Source organism: Mya arenaria, chromosome 11 (genome assembly GCF_026914265.1).
Source record: "Mya arenaria isolate MELC-2E11 chromosome 11, ASM2691426v1".
Taxonomy (NCBI): Eukaryota; Metazoa; Mollusca; class Bivalvia; order Myida; family Myidae; genus Mya; species Mya arenaria.
In genome coordinates, this window is record NC_069132.1 from 2043913 (window position 1) to 2061637 (window position 17725).

The 17725-nt window shown below is 35.7% G+C and overlaps 2 protein-coding genes across 2 annotated transcripts; one reads left to right on the forward strand and one right to left on the reverse strand.

The window, feature by feature from the left end:
• The first annotated feature begins 1792 nt into the window (after positions 1–1792).
• On the forward strand, positions 1793–13305 carry LOC128208882 (uncharacterized). The gene is made up of 4 exons (XM_052912560.1): positions 1793–1872; positions 7205–7668; positions 7751–7928; positions 8747–13305. The coding sequence occupies exons 2-4, from the start codon at positions 7215–7217 to the stop codon at positions 8892–8894; spliced, it is 780 nt and encodes a 259-aa protein (XP_052768520.1). The 5' UTR covers positions 1793–1872; positions 7205–7214; the 3' UTR covers positions 8895–13305.
• Positions 13306–14896: 1591 nt separating this feature from the next.
• On the reverse strand, positions 14897–15881 carry LOC128207523 (uncharacterized). Its single transcript, XM_052910475.1, has one exon. The coding sequence runs from the start codon at positions 15824–15826 to the stop codon at positions 15032–15034; it is 795 nt and encodes a 264-aa protein (XP_052766435.1). The 5' UTR covers positions 15827–15881; the 3' UTR covers positions 14897–15031.
• Between the last annotated feature and the right edge of the window lie 1844 nt (positions 15882–17725).

Below are 17725 nucleotides of genomic sequence, written 5' to 3' on the forward strand. Positions count from 1 at the left end.
GAACGAGCCCTCAGATTTATATACAATGATTACACATCTGATTACCCAAAACTTTTATCTAAATCAATGTTGCCAACTCTTAAGCTTAGAAGGTTAAGGTCCATTGCTATAGAAACCCATAAAATTATCCACAAGCAGGGTCCAATGTATCTACATGACTTAGTGGTTATAAAAGAACATTCCTTTAACTTTAGATATAAGATGATGGCTGATATCCCAACTGTAAGAACTACAACATATGGGTGCAATTCTTTCAGCTCCGGTGCCCCTAAACTCTGGAACTCCCTTCCGCAACATTTCAGGGAAGAAACTAATTTCAATCATTTCAAGAGTTTAGTCCGGGCATGGAGCGGAGAAAACTGCAAATGCTCATTTTGCATATAAGAATGCTGTCATATATCATGCTGTAAAATGTCTTAATCAAAGATATGTTGGATGGGACCTAGCGAGCTTAGACTGCCTAGGCAGCTGGTCTCTTTCAATGTGTCTTTGATTTAAATAATGTTAATTAATTGTGACTTCTTTTGTTTTATTTCCCATGCTAAATGCATTGTCGTATAACCTTGTGATTAGTATTTTCGATTAACTTATGCTTTAAATTATGCTAATTTACCTACATTTTATATACAGCCTAATGTCTATCAACTGCCTAATATGTTTTTGTGATTTTATTATAAGAATTATTTATTTGTTTCAAGTGTACATGCTGTACTGAATATTATTATTTGCATGCACTGATGTGTGTGATATATTAGTTACATAAATTATGCTTTTTTTATTATGTCGGTCAAAAGCTATTCATAGCTTATGTTAAACTGTTGATGATAGTACCCGACAATAAATAAATATTGACTTGACTTTAGACCATGTATATTGCGCATTTGAAATACTAAAATTGACGTCACGCACATGACGTCATACATGTATATGTAACGAAAGTACAATTTTAATTAAATAATATTTTATTGAATGAGAACACATTTGACAATGAAAAGTTTAACACAATATTTAAACAGACATTATAAAATCATGCATGCAAAGGGATACTTCGGGCGCAAATTCTGCATTTTCCTTTTTTTAAAGTGCTCATTACCGTAGTTTTGTTGTGTTCCGGCGTAAGTACTATACGTAATAGTTATATTTGCATGCGCCAAAATGTTCTTACATTGTGTGTTTCGAAGTGTACTTGAAATGCTACATGTAGCAGATCTTAAAATATGCACCAGTCCAATTCCGAAGAAAAGCTCCTGACAGCACTGTTCGTGCAACATTGAAACGAACTCGTAGCCAATCTGCAGTAAAGGTGTTCTTACTTTACCGCTTTCTCCGATTTCCGAAAAATGTCCGTTTAATTAAATAATCAAATAAAATATACATCGGATCACACTCCGACATGTTTTGAGGTAAACACGTACTGGGCACAGCTGCACCAAGGAAGTTTCGACAACTTCTTTTCATTGCACCACCGATGTAGTGTTGGGGCTGGCGTTAAGTGGCCGTGAACATGAAACTATGTTAATCATGTTTATGACTTTATTTTCTTTTAAAGTTTACCGGACTGGAGATTTACCGAAGTTACAGGTTGCCGTCGCTTATACAGTAGCACCGGTTACCGTTACTGTTTTGATGTGATGAAACTTTTTATCTTCAGTTGATGCACAGCACATATGCAAATAAATGTATTAACTCAATAGAAACATATTTATATAGGAGATAAGTAAAGTGTATTAATAAGGGAACGTAACACTTGCGTGCAGTTTGTTTCGTTATGAGAGTAGTCGTGCATGACCAAGTTAAAAACCGGATGTCACGTGACAGACTCTTAATTTGCCAAATTGTTTTTGTTTTATGCTAAGTATTCTCTCTTTATGCGTAAGTATGTCATTATTTTTTTTAATTGATATATGGTTCAGTACCATTTATTGAATTGCACTAAAGTTTATTTAGTAGATAGATGTACTTCGATGCTTCGACATTTTGTCATAAGTTTTCGCGACTATGTCAACCAATTAATCATTTTCTTACTAAAGTAGTGTCGGAGTTCACAGTTACTTGGTATTTAGACTGCATTTTTGGCCAGTTGAGCGGCCTGATTCGAGCGATTGGTCCCTAGGGTGATCTCTTGATCATAAATCATAAAAAAAATGTGTACTAGTACTCTATGTAGTCAGGGCTTTTTCTATAGTACCCACGGGTCCGACTATCGGACCCATTCCCAAAGCAAAATATAAGATATTTTTCCCAATCTTCAGAAAAAAATCCCAATCAAAAAAAAAAATAAAAAAAATAAATATATATATATATATTTTAAAAGTCTTTTTACCAGTACTGGTTCATTTTCAACATCCTAATAAATTATGTGATGTAAAGTTGTTTTGATAATTGAACTCGGAAATCATTGATTTAAAGGGTAATACACTAATATTACATCATTTCCTAATTCGCAGGAGACTAGACAGCTTTTTCTTTTAACCATAAAATTTCCCACTTTCGGCATTTCCATGACGCAAAATTTCCCAAAATGTCTAGGGTCTTTTTCCCAAAATGGGCAGAAAAAGCCCTGGTAGTCTAATATAATAGACGTGTTATACGTTATGCCAAGCGGAACAACTTGACCCAATCGTAATAACTCGGCCACCTCCGACAAGCTTCGAGATAGACCTCGTAAATACAATCGTAACAACTCGGCCATGGCTGAAATGTTCTGATTGTTTTAAAACTGTGCCCTGATTGCAGGTGCCCTTCATGTATAAAAATATATCGTTATGTTTTGACAGAATGAAAAGAAGAAAACCTGTCAGACTCATAATTAATCGTTGGTTATTTATTTTTTTGTGTTTGACAGAATGAAAAGAAGAAAACCCGTCAGACTCATAATTTTTCGTTGGTTATTTATTTTTTTGTGTACGGAACTTATATAAAATAACATTATCTGGTAATATTTCTTGTTTTTATGATATTTTATAGACGCAATATGCTTTAACCCAGAATCCCGATCAGAATAACTACCCAAGGATTTGCCATATCTAAAATCATAAAAAAAATCTGTCAACATACAATTATTTGGACTAGTACTCTATGATACACTATTGGTAGTTTATTTTTACATGTTAAATAATTCAAAATTTCATACAATGTTTATCATTTACAAGTTATGAAGGTTAGCAGATTTCGGATTGAGACATGTATGGAAACGAGCTCAGATCTACAAGATTTTTTTGATAAAACAACTGTATATGTCGCATGCATGTATAGAAGGAAGTTAAGTCTTGTAAAAATAGCAAACATATTAAGTCAAAAAGGTAAATTCTTAAATGGTATTCTAAGTACTCTTAAAACGAAGTTGACACATACATATTAAAGGCCATTATGAACACCTTCGTGCGATTATCACATAGTGGCGAGCAGCAAGCAATCATTAACCTCTAATTAAAAACTAGTTAAACTGTTTCTGATCCTGTTTGAGGTGAGAATGAAGACTAAATACTTGTGCACTTGTGCGGTTTCCATTTGAACAAGAATGCATTTTGGCCTAGTCATACATGCCATATTTTCTGGAGACAATTCAGGGGGATTTGTTCAGAAAGGCTGAAAATTCAGGGGGATTTTGGTAGTATTGAGGGGGATTTTTTAGCAGGTCTAATTTGGCGAAATTTCAAAGTATTTTAAGAAGCAAGTACGAAAAAAACAAATTGCCATATTTTTTAAAGGCTCCCCAGGGGATTTTGTCAAGAATTCTAGGGGATTTGGGTCACATACCAGGGGATTTTCCTCATCGCCATGTAGCTCTATGGGCATGGCGCACGTGCCAATTCACCTTGTTTACCCCTTTTTCCAGCACTTCAATTATATTTTTATGAGTCACAGCCTTATTGCATAATAAAAGAACTCACTTGCAAAAAACAATACTTCATAGAAAAATATGTTTCAGAGACAATTTAATGGGCTTACCTTCCTCTAAAATTGGACACAAAATCTGCCTATCATAAATGATCACTTTCAGACTAATAGAGAGAATGGAATGAATTATCAATATTTTTCATTTCAATTCCCAAAATAATAAATAAATACTAGTCATTTCATCCGAATTGTCTACTTTCACAGGGCTCTCGCGAGGGGGCGACTTGGGCGAAGTGGTCGCCTAAAATTCCCAGACTTCGCCCATTTGTATCATCAAAGCGATATTTTTCAACCTCCCATTATGTATTGGTTAAAATTTCATCAAGAACAGTGATTTAAATGTCATTTGGTTCTTAAATGTCAGCATATTGAAAATTATTTAGCCAGAGACAAGCATATAACAGCATAGCTGAATGTGACATTCGTACCCATCCCGAACGTACCAAAATAAGATTCGTCCCCCTACTATATTGACAGTTCATTTATAAGGTCATTTTGATTGTTTCTAATCCTTAGCTGTCTTGGTGTTTGATTCATTTTAGATGCTATTTGGAGATAAACTATGTGACATTGACAAATACACTTTTGCTGAGCCAAAAATGATTCATTATTTGTGAACATTTTATATAGTTATAGCAATTAATTTGAATGTGAATGTAAACTTAGGTGTGTGGTATGGCATAGTTTTTGTATCAGGTGTTATGAAAAGTATCACTTCTCCCTAAAGTCTCCCCACTTCTCCCTAAATTGACTGAAGGGAGAAGTCACTTCTCCCAAAAATTTCAGCCTAGTGAGAGCCCTGCTTTCAGTTTCTATTCTGAAGTTCTGTTATTTTCCTATATTTGCCATGAAGGTCAATGTCATGTATGTAGACATGTCAGTGAGGCATAACAAAGAACAGCATTGTCTATTAGTTATTTTAATCCTTTTCTTTACCGAATAATACTGTCACCTTCAAATTATTCATCCTTTTGATGACAATGACACATGTTTTGCAGAACTCTTTAATTTGTTACATCCTCTCTGATTGGATAAAAAATATATTTAAACCAATGAAAATCGACCTTTTATCTGACCAGTCTAATTGACATTTCTTTTGCAAATTCTGTCAGTTTCAATCAAAACAATGCATGAAATGTGCCCTGCTGATTTGTTAAGTGTCACCCAATAGGTGTTGTTAAAACACACCATCAGTTGAAAATCCAATTAAGCTTCAGGACAGGAAGGGCATTATAACTGTAAACAGGCTAATATTATTAAACCCTGTGATAAATTTGCGTAATTTTAAACACACTCTTTTTTTAATAACCGGGGATATTTATACCCCTCCGGGAGACCGGGGGATGGGTTGAAATTCCAGGGGAATTTTTCTCTATATGCCTAGTCTACCGCCCATTATGAACATCTTCGGGCGATTATCGCATAATGGCGAGCAGCAAGCAATCATTAACCTCTTATTAAAAACTAGTTAAACTGTTTCTGATATTGTTTGAGGTGAGAATGAAGACTAAATACTTGTGCACTTGTGCGGTTTCCATTTGAACAAGAATGCATTTTGGCCTAGTCTACGGCCATCAGGCCATTATGAACATCTTTGGGCGATTATCGCATAATGGCGAGCAGCAAGCAATCATTAACCTCTAATTAAAAACTAGTTAAACTGTTTCTGATACTGTTTGAGGTGAGAATGAAGACTAAATACTTGTGCAGTTTCAATTTGAACAAGAATGCATTTTGGCGGAATTGGCATTCACATAATTAAGTGTGCCCTGGTTAAATTTTATATGTTCTCGGTTTTTAGCTCTACTGGCCAAAGGTTCCTTTCAAAAACCAGCCAGATCCGACCATGCATGCCTAGATTATGGGCTTGAAAGTATTAAAAAATCTGTTCGTCTGTAAACAATTGCTTGTGAACATGATACAGTCTTCTGTTTTGATTGTATCTCGATGAAACTTGTACAGTATTTAGATATCCATTTAGAACTCGGTTCCTTTTGAAAACTAGCCAGATCTGCCCATGCAAATGCACTGAGTGCATGCCTGGATTATGGGTCTTGAAAGTACGGTATAAAAAATGCTATTTGAAGCTAAGTCTATTTTAGCCAAGTCTACATGAGCGAAGTCTATTTTTAGCCAAGTTTACATGTAAAGTCACAATTGCTTGTGAAGGTTTGTTCAAATTATGCCCCTGGGGTCATTACGGCCCCCTCCCCACGGAGATTGTCCCACAAGGGACCAGTGCGGCAAATGCAAAAGACCTTGGCGATGTTGGTGGAGGCCTAGGGAAGAGTTCTTTTTTCTTTGTAAGGGACGGACCCCCCCCCCCCCCCCCCCCCCCCCCCTTAAATTGGGAAATGTTAAAAACCTTTTTGTCTGAAACCACTATACAAATCCTTGCTATTTTGAACAATGCTTTATTTAGTGGTCCACTACCATGGTTGTTCAAATTATACCCCTTGGGTCAAAACTGGCACTGCCCTGGGTGTCACTATTTTCCTAGAGCCTTATTTAAGAAATATTTTCAAAATCTTCTTGTTTCAAACCACAAGGCCCATTCCTTTGATATTTGTTGTGGAGCATCATATGATGCAATTGAAAACATTTGAAATAATGCCCCTTGGGCAAAAGCTGGCCCCACACCTTTTGACTTACTTATTAATTTTTAAAGCTACAGTAATGAAATTTTGACCATGTGAACAGTTTTGCAAACAAGCATTAATGTTGTCCTCGGATGTCCTTGACTTTGACCTTTGACTGACTTTTTATTTTTAAAGCTACAGAAATGAAATTTTGACGATGAGTACAGTTTTGAAAGCAACTATTTTTTACCCTCAGATTACCTTCACTTGGCACATATTAAAATAGTTCATGCAACTAATTTGCTTACAACATGCAGCGTGCAGCGTTTTCAGCTAACCCAAACACTAAAAGTGAACTACCGGTATATATTTGTTGCCTATTACTCAAACGTACATGCTCTGGATTGAAAATGACCACAAGAGCCACGCCAGTAGAGCCCTTTTGGGCGTCTTGTTTTTTGAAAATTTCATTTTTTTTTTGTGAAACCACTTGTCGAAAGGAAAAAGGTAGTTGAATAATAAATTTAAATACAAAATGTTAAGAAATTGTCTTTAATTTAGACCCGGTGCGTGAATGATAATATTATGTGCATTGTCAAGCAGTCAAGGCAGTAGTATTCAGTTGAGCAATATGAGGCTACCACTGGCCCTCTAGCCTAAAAAGATGTTTTAAGATATGTTGTATAAAGATATGCTATAAATCATGATACAACTTACTCTTTCAGATGTTCAGACATGGGTCCATTTCTCATTGTGTTTGGCATTATAGTGTCCTTGAATTTCCTATCAAACTCAAACGCAGCAGCCAACATAACATGTGACACAGGACATTATCACCATTTAGATCTGGACAAATGTGTTGAGTGCTCCTCCTGCAATGAAGAGCCTGTGATGTGGCCCTGCCAAGGGACCAAAGACACTCAGTGCGGAATCTTACAATTCACATTCTCTGACTTTTCCTTCATGAACTCCCAAAGCTATGGCGAAGTTGGGAGTGATGGTGATGGCGTAGCCAAGGCACCAAGGATTATGGGTTCAGAAGCAGAAGAGAGGCAGTGGCAGACAGTCGCATTCGTGCTCATCGGCATGATCAGTTTCCTTGTCATACTGGCCACCATTGTCATCATCATCAGCTGCCATAAGTTCAGGAACTACCCATGGTTGTGTAAGACAGTCACCACTGAAACAGGTTAGTTATCATACACATGATAAAAACTTGGACTTAACAGAAGAGGCTTAACCAGTTGCTTTATACTACTGATTACTTTCAGGTGATGATGCCGAGAACGGCTATGTGGTTATCCACCGGTTTATGCCACCAAGCGCCTCCCCCCCAGTGATCAGCGAGTGTAGCCAACCTTTGGTTACCCCGCCCACAGAAGAGGCTAATGTCCAGACAGAGCCGACTCATTTCTTCATCCAATATAACAACTCTGCAAGAAGATCTAGGTAACTGTGTTTAATAAAGGTGTTTCTGATATAACTTACATTCTGACCAAGTCTTATTTTGAACTGTAGTTTGAGAGGTTTCCAAATACTTATATGCTGAGGATTGAAAAATCTGTAATAAAATAATATTATAATATAAAATAATAAAATAAATCTGAATAATCTGATATATTAACAGGCGCTACAAATAATTGTGTCATAATTGGTGAAAATATGCTCTATGATAACAAATAAAACATCTGTTTGTATCGTTAAGAAAACAAAGTGTTATAAGATGGTCCTGTTTTTACGATCAGTTATTTACAACCTTTTCTGAAACAACCATTTTGACCAAATCCATGATGTCCACTGAACTGGTGTAGAGTCACTTTAACTCATTCGCAGTGATTTCCCTTTACAAGTATTTTGCTTTTAGGATCAAGCCTTTCGAGTATGTAAAATACAAGTCATGTTTGCACCTCAATGTAACAATAGGCTGTTCGACTCACCATTACACTTAATTGATTGAAACCAAGGTATACAAAAAACTACATTATACTTTACAAAATTATATGGGAGTACAATACACTATAAGTAAAGTGTAATCTGTAGCTCAGATTTATTTTGAATATTGGTATACAATAGTATCTCATGATAGCTTTTGTGTGTGTTTAATGCTGTTTAAGAAGAGACTACATGTATTTAGCTGTGTACTTCCTGCTGTGAAAGAACAACACAAATACAAGACACAAATTAATACTAAAAGGAAACCTATCTCTTACAGTGTAATCTAAAAGTTTGCAATCTTATAATTTAACTTAAATGCCATTCTATTTCAGGGCTTATACACCGAAGAGACGATTGATGAATGAGTATGTTGATGATGTGTTTGAAAGTGATGACAGTAGTGGGTCAAGGACACTCAGTAAACAGCTGGCTCCGATACCTGAAAAGTCCGACCAGGAAGAGGAAGGTGGGGGATGTTGACAGGGAATCCACTGGTCACAATCGTTTTAGGAGTTTAGGCCATTTGGATATATGGCCAGTTAAGTAAAAATGGTGGTTATGGTTGTGTAGATTGTGATGGATTTATGTTGATGATGTGACTTGAGGATGGTTATGTCACTTGTAAAGTGTTGCTAAGTATTTGTATTATAATGTGAGTAGGTAATCTCAAGAAAGCAGGGTTGTGCAACAATTATCTGGTCCACTTAGGAAACATTTTGCATTCATTGTGAACAGGATCAAGTCCCTTATATATTTATTATTTTTTGCTGTTATAAGAAGTTTTAAACTACCAAACTAATGTAGGCTAATGTCCATCAGGGTGAACTAATGTTACGAGTTAAAATCAGTCTTATGGCCGAGCTACACTGGACAAATTTAATTGAATGGTTCCTTAACACTCCCCTTGTTGAAGTTTGCTTCTCTTGATGTACAGTCCGCCAGAAATGTTGAATAAAATTTTCTTGAATTTAATGAATATTGAGAGGGGTTGTTGTTGTTCTTTTTAATAAATTACCATAATTTATAAGAAGGTGAAAAATAAAAATTGAACATGAGAAGTTGAACATGGATACTAACCTATTTTAGCTTGAAGAATCAGCTGTGTTGTGATATGCAAAAACATTAACTTAGACATCAATCAAAAGAAATTCACAGAAAACTAAGTATCCATGTAAATGCTATTAACGAGCAGTGTAGCAAAGCCCATAAATCTGGCTTTAACAAAAGTCTAGTTTTGCCGCTTAAAAGAGTATGAGCTTTTGCTGATGAATGTTGTGCTCTTTATTTTTTTCAATGTATAATTATTTAAAAGGTGTTGTTGTTTTTTGTATTTATGTATCATTTATATCCAATACCAAAGAAACTATGTGCTATTAACTCAGTGTTAAAGAAATTTGACCACTGGTGCGGTGTTTTTGTATTAAAGCAAGATTATTTTATATTGGGCTTCCAATGATTAACAGTCAGATTGTTCCAGTACTGGTGCTGTATTTCAACGCTGGTCATTTATAGTTAAGAAATTACGATAACTATGTGCCTGTATATACAAGCCATTATGCCAGTACATAAGTAAGCATGGTTAATGTGTTAAGTCTGAGTAAAGAGATTATACATGTATTAGATAATTTTCTTTATTGACCATAAACAAATGTGTTCATTTATTTGTGATTGTATTCACATTTGTACTACTACTACTCCTGAAATGTTTATATTTTTAGACTTTTTCGGAAGGAGTTGAATGTGACTACGGTATTGTGTCTGGGAGTGTACAATGCATCAATGAATCATTGTCAAAACATTTTATTACCATTAATACTCTAAACATCTTTAAAGACCTCAAAATATGGAATGTAAAGAAGCAGTAACTATTTTGTTTGGCTTGATTTGTAACAATTTAGTTTGCAATTACCATACATTACTTAGAATAGCAATCATCATCATCATCATCATCATCAACATCATCATCATCATCATCATCATCATCATCACAATCATCATCATCATCATCAACATCATCGCACGAGTAACAGGGTCCAACACTTATCATTTTAAAACAGTCAGTTTTACTCTGTAATTTTTTCACATTACAATGCAAGACATCGAAAATAAGTGCCCACACTATAATATAATCCAGTATTGTTTTTTATCCCCTGCCGAATCGAAGGTTTCGGGAGGGGGATATTGTTTTGGCTCTGTCTGTCATTCCGTCCGTCCGTCCATCCGTCCTGTACCATATCTTGATATGTATTGATCAGAAAATGTTCAAACTTGGTCAGAATGTTCCCCTTGATCAATTCTCAGCCACTTGTAAAAGTGGGTCACATGGGGTCAAAAAAACTAGGTCACTAGGTCAAATCTTTGGAACATACTAGAGGCATTGTACATGGTCAAATATTCATAAAACTTAGAATGTTTTACTTGATATAATCTTGGACTTAATTTAAAACTGGGTCACATATGATCGAAAGTTAGGTCACTAGGTCAAATCTTTTGTCCAGAATGGAAATGATTGGTCGGATTATGTCCAAACTTGGTCATGATGTACCCCTTGATGAAATATGGACCGCATGTAAAAGTGGGGCACATGGGGTCAAAAACTAGGTCGCTAGGTCAATTCTTAGGGAAAAAATTGAAACACAATAGAGGCATTATGTAGGGTCCTAATATTCATGAAACTTGATCAGAATGTTTTCCTAGATGAACTCTTGGACATGTTTTAAACTGGGTCACATGTGATTAAAAATTAGGTCACTAGGTCAAATCTTTCAAAAATCTTGTCCAAAACTATTTTATGGTTGTGTTTGGTCGGATTATGTTCAAACATGGTCAGAATGTTCTCTTGGGTTAAATTTCGATTGCGTTTTAAAAGTGGGTCATATGGGTCAAAAACAAGGTTAATAGGTAAAAAATATTGGGAACACGCTATAGGTAATCTAAAATTCATGAAACTTAATCAGAGTGTTTTCCATGATTGTTGTTGATTAGTTCAAAACTGGGTCACATGGGGTCAGAAACCAGGTCAGTAGGTGAAATCTTTGAAAATTGTGTCCCTAACCATACATTGGTATTGAATAGTCAGTTATGTTCAAATTTGGTCAGAATGTTTGCCTTAATGAAATCTTACAAGGGTTTTAAAATTGGTCACATGGAGTCAAAAACTTGGGAACGTTCTAGTGGCAATACATCTGCTCTAATTTCCATGAAACTTAATCAGAATATTTGCCTCGATGAAATCTTGAAATTGTTTGAAACAAGTAGGTCATGTGGGGTTAAAAATGAGGTCACTGGGTCAAATCTTAAAAAAACCTTGTGGACACTCTAGAGTCTAGAGGCTATATTTTTAGCAATATATCTGGATCAATCTTCTGGAACTTGATCAGAATGTTTGCCTTAGATTAGTTTGGAACTGGGTAACATGGAGTCATAAACTAGGTTTCTTGGTCAATTCTAAATGCTACATTATATACAATACTTTTTTTATTTCAAACAGTTGCAATCAAACTCAAACTCATATATATAAATTTACCAACAATTGATTTCCATTCATTGACTTAGCCCAATCAGGCGGGGGATATCAATTCAACGAATTTGCTTGTTTAATTTTGCCACAATGTCATTTAACTTTGATTTTTTATTGATTTTTTTAAGACCTTAATGCCCCCATGTAATAACAAGACATAGGCAAAAATTTACGTTTTGCATAATAAGTTTTGCATACATGTTGTAGGTATTCTTTAACTCACCTGAGCAGAATAAAAGGAAATATTAACAATATTGAATATGATTTATCATGTTTAGATACTTTCTGTATATAATAGGTTACTAAATTACCATATATTAGATGAGGTTACTCTAGACCTTAAAAAACAGCATAAAGTCAGATAGGTAGTTGGTGACACTTCGTTTGCAGAAAAAAACACTAAACTTTTTCTTTTTTAATTAAATTATGTTTTATCTTGTCAATTTTTAAGATTTTCATAGTCCAGGTTTTGGTAAGTTAATCCACAGGTGCCATTTCCGGAGGAGATTTTGTAAATATTGTACATTGCTTATTTCTTATTTCTGCATTAAATGCTCTATCGTTATTTAATTATTTCATGGTTTCCTTTATATTGTTTTTATCTTAGCATATTTTAATATGTGCATAATTACAATGTTTGTAGTTAAGATAAGTAGTTAGTTTGTATTTAAGATTTTTTAAGTTTTCATGAACAATTCATGAACTCGTAACATTAGAAAAAATCTTTTAATCATTAAGTTAATTCCAGAGTGGTTGACTAAATTTTAAAAGTCTGTGTACTGTACAAGTCCTTGTCTTTAAAAAAAGTTCAAATATGTAATTTCCTGATGACTCAGAATGTTTTCGGGAAGTATTACATCCGCTAATGGATTCTGTGCAGGTTACAAGCTCATTGGTAGAAGATTGTGGCAAAAAATGCACATTTGCAGTCTGTAGTGTTAAATGCTGCATAGTATATCCATCAGTTTCGCATATACAATGTACAGTATATTCTTCAGACATGTACTGAAGTATTCAGTTTGGTCTGTGTTTAAAAGTTAAATGTTTTGTTAATTAAATTATTTACTTTTCCATAACTAATTGAAACTACTGTCAAAGCATGACTTACAAATTGTTCAACTGTTCTTATTTCTACCAAGTTATTTCCTTTGAAGCTCTATTGTTTAGATGACACGTTATTGTGTATCCTGGAAGAACTTCATCTTTATTATTTGATGACTCTGAGCAAGACAGTCTTAACTCCAAATAAAAACATAAGGAGTTACGCCTGCCTTCCACTAACCATTCATTATGCCATAATTTGTTTGTGCCTCATGATTACTTTTGTATAAACTATGTTTTGTGTTCAAACAAATAAACAAGTAAAACATGTCAGTTCATTCTTATTAATTTTGATTGTGCTACATGAGCTGCCTGTTTTCGATGAAACTTGGTCGAATGTTATTCTTATTCTATTGAGGGCATGCTCGATATTGAGTTAGACTCAGCGAAAGTAGGTCACTTGTTCAAGTGGTCAAAAGCTTGGAAATGCAGACCTGTCAAATCTGGCTGAAAACTTGTCAAAATCATTGATTGTTTTCTAGGTAAAGATTGAGTATTGACACTTAAAAATCAGAGCGTAGGCCATTAGAAGAAAAAAAACTAACGGCTATGGATGGTGGCTGAAGTATTCCGGTTTGTAGCTGTTTAAATTCGTTTACAAAAATGGTCAACAAAGAAATTCTGCATTTATACAGTTGCATGTCAATTTGGTACTTTCTGTTAATATGGAAACCAGTCAAGTGATCATTTCGTCCCTCGCTGCGTCATTAAACAAAGAGTATTAATAAGGAAAGACAGAAAGCATAATGTGAGGTTCACCCAGAGCCGAAATGGAGAGGGTCGTTTATTAGTACGACAAAGATGCAGTAGCCAAAAAGAAACATGAGATAAGTTGTAAGTCTATAGAGTCAGTGAGAGCGGTAAGAGAAAATCAAGAAACTGTCGTCGTCATCATCGTCAGCGCTTGTATGAATAGTTGCTCTATCAGTCTTTGTATCCTCGCTCTCATAGCTCGGCTCGTCTCCCGGATATTGGTACAAGAGCGTGTAATCCCCGGCACCAATGCAACCAAGCAGACAGGGGGTGTCTAGCTTCACATTGGATCCAACGCCATACTTTGTCTCCTGTGCTGCGAGGTTGACTGCGAGAATTGAGAGGTCTGTCTTTGACAGATAGCTGTCCTTGTCGCCATGTATGCGTTCTGTGTTACATTCTGACGAGCTGCTTTCTTCGACAATAATAGTAGGCATCTTCATGTCGTCCTGAGCATCCTTTATCTGAGTATCATATGCAGCGTTCGAGTTGTTGTCATTAACATCCATGAGGACATCCTGCTTGCCTTGAATGCCCTCTTGGCTCTGCCAGCTGTATACAGCGCCTTGCATGATATCAAACATTTCAACCTGCCCAACTCGATCAAACTTGGACGTCGATTCCGAACGCCCGAAGGAAATTTCAATTTTTTTCCTTAGCCAAGACATTTCAGGCGCTTATGAATATTTAAGCAGGCTTAGAAATACGTCTAAAAGCTTTGGTAGTCAGAGACAGACTGAAGAGACGTTGTTAAGCAACTACGTTTTATAACAATAGACGTCAACGACGTCAAACGTATAAGGCTTTTAATTGGATAGTTTCTTCATGATAATTACGTCATTCAATAAGAGAACGATTTGCTTGTATTTGAGAGTGTGCTTTCTTGATATAATAAAACTGGCAAATACTCCCAAGTAATGGCGATCAAAAACATAAAACCTCATTTATTTCAAAGCACAGAGCAAAACATACTGGCTTTGTTATAAAAAGGAATATGTATATTTAAGAAAAAAACCCATAACTTCACCCTTTATCTTCAATCACATCCAAATGTATGTGGTATTTTACTGACTAACGAAAGTTAAAACCACAAAAATGTGCGCTTTACGGCAAAACGATTCATGTATTAACTCGACTATTAAAATAATTAACAAACGTAACACATAGAAACTTAACATCAATGACCTTTTTAAGAAATCATTCTGAAGAATACTAGTTACACATCAGTTATAACACACTATAATTATCCCTTGATGTCCATTCTCCTGACCACAGGTCTTACGGGCCTCTGAAGCCGCCGGATAGGGGTTGGTTGACCATAATTCACGCACCTCTCCGCAGGCTTATTTTCCATCTCATTCCGTAGCCGCTTCTTCTCGATTGTAATTTTAAGTTTCTTCTCTTGTGTGGTCATTCCGACGGGAAAGTCTATCTTTGGTAAGTGTGTGTCTGGCTTCTGTAACCACGGTTTTCGGAATACTGACCTGTCCGCAGTACCCCTGGCGCTCGTATCTGATATGTCTGTCAAAGAAGCAATACATGTACTTCCATCGTGCTCTTCTTTCGCAGTTGGTGTATTATCCTGTTCCAGGTGTCCATGTCTGCTACGGCGGACACTCTCCTCCGCCCGGTCCAAAACCCACTGTGGAAACTCCCGGAACATAAAGTGGTACGAGGTGTGTCGCCTGCACGGAAAGTAGAGGCACCGGCCCGCGTTCACTGCCGCCTTCCCGAGCCAGCACGGCCGCGGATCCCAATCGGATGGCGACCGTTCTAACGGAAACCAAATCGTATTCTTGTTAATATCTGTTTTCTCCTTATTAAAGTATGAACTTAATCGGGTCATCCCTTGGCCGTACATTGTTAACTTGTCCTTCAGTTGTTCCATCTCGGAATCAATGTCTTTGATTGTTGATGCCTTGGAGATTTCCAGGCGACGGAGTTGTTTTTCATGCTGTTGTGTAGCTCGTTTTTCCTGTAGAAAATTCTGAATAGACTTGTCTACACGCTTGTTATTTAACTGAAATTGCTTTGCCATGTCTGGAACTAAAATATGTCAGATATTATTTCACACACCACGCTATAGGGTTAGCATATTTATTATGCGTATTTATCATACATAATATATATGGTTCTAGTTCTGGCTTTCACAAAGACCGACAATTTATGTTATAATTGATTTATAGATTATGTAAATAACGCAACTTTTATTCCATAAGAAACCGGTCGCCTTCTGGAAAGCATAAGTTCCAACCATAAGAAAGTATGCTCTGCGGCACAATACATCTAGATTCCATATAATATGCCAGTATTTTGTGTGATTTCACAGTCCTTGCACTCGAGAGTTACTTCTTGACAATTTCAGTGAGAGGAGCAGTCAATTAATGAGAATTTGTAATAACTTTATATTCTATACGAGTTTTGTCCGTCTATGTATTGCCGTTGAGAAGAGAGTAAGCGCGGGTCATGTCTCAATGTTTTCCACACAATCTCCAATACTATCCACGGTATTAAGACTTTGCAGTTTACTTCAAAATGTGTCATATTTGCTTTGTCACAAAATTGTTAAATGCGAGTACGCGAGAGTAAATATTTAACAACCTTTAATGCTGTTTTATTCAATATCGTCTATTGTTATTTTAAATGAACAAGATAACAGAAACAAAAACATCGCTAGCACCTGTACAATTCACTGATGTCGGAGATTTTGTATTTGGTTTAGAGCGTGACATGAAATGCAGGGAATTAGTAGGAAGTTCTGTGTACACATATCGTTAATGCTCGTCTTTTGTAATGTAGCATTTGTCCCGACGCAACATGAAATTGATTTCTATTGAAGGTGCAATTAGGAACTATCAAAGCAACTGTTGACAGGGACACGCCAAGGCTTTAATCAAATATAGGGATCGAAGGCGATTATTCTGTTTACCATTCTAGGTAAATTTTCCAACTGAGTTCAAACAAAAGGAAATTGATTATGATCAGAATCGTTTAGCTTCAAGGTTTACTGATCAATTTAACACCTTCGATTGTTCAATTTTCAATATCGAATTAGTCTAACTAGTTACATGAGGTAAAATACATTATATGATTAAAAACTATATAGAATAAAATATATATCTAACTTCGTATATCACACGACATTTTATAAGAGTATCATCCTGAGTATCCAAAACGCCTGAAATGGCTTTTTTATAATAAAAAAATTGTTCATTCAGAATGTACGGTTCCACTGATATACACATACTAGTAGATTAAAGTGTTTGCCTTTGTTTCATTTGAAGTAATGTACGCAAATGCTTACAAATGGCTGACCACTAGCAACCGGTAAATGTTTGAAGTCTAAAATAATCGAACTTTAACACTGGTTATGCTCAGCATGAATTGCATACAATAGCCTACCGAACATAGCCATTAAGACAAGCGAAATATCCAACCATTCGGATCTCCTCGGCCATTTTATCGAAAACAGTTGTTTTTGAAAAAAATGGCCGAGGAGTTCCGAATGAATATCCAACGTTAAAATTTCGTTTGTTAGTAAGTTTGTTAATTTACAGTCAAAAATATGTACATGTCGCTTGCATAAGTAAAAATAACCTTCAAAAAATTGAGTACATGTCGCTTGCATAAGTCAATTGATCTATGCGTTTGACAGAAAGTCACCTGGTTTTATATATTACGATAGTTTTGGGTAGTTGATGCAATATTTAACTCTTACACAAAATATCACTTGCCTTGATCGGAAAGGATTTATAAAAAGAGTTGCCTTATATTCTACTTCTTTTTTCCTTGAAATCCATGTGACTAATAATATTTCTCTTAGAGCATTATTGCATAAATGTTTGTTTTTTTCAACTACACGTACTCGTGCGGTTTTGTTCTTGTATATTTGTCAAACGGAGAAAAAGAATTGGCTTTTACCAAAACACGGGCCGCT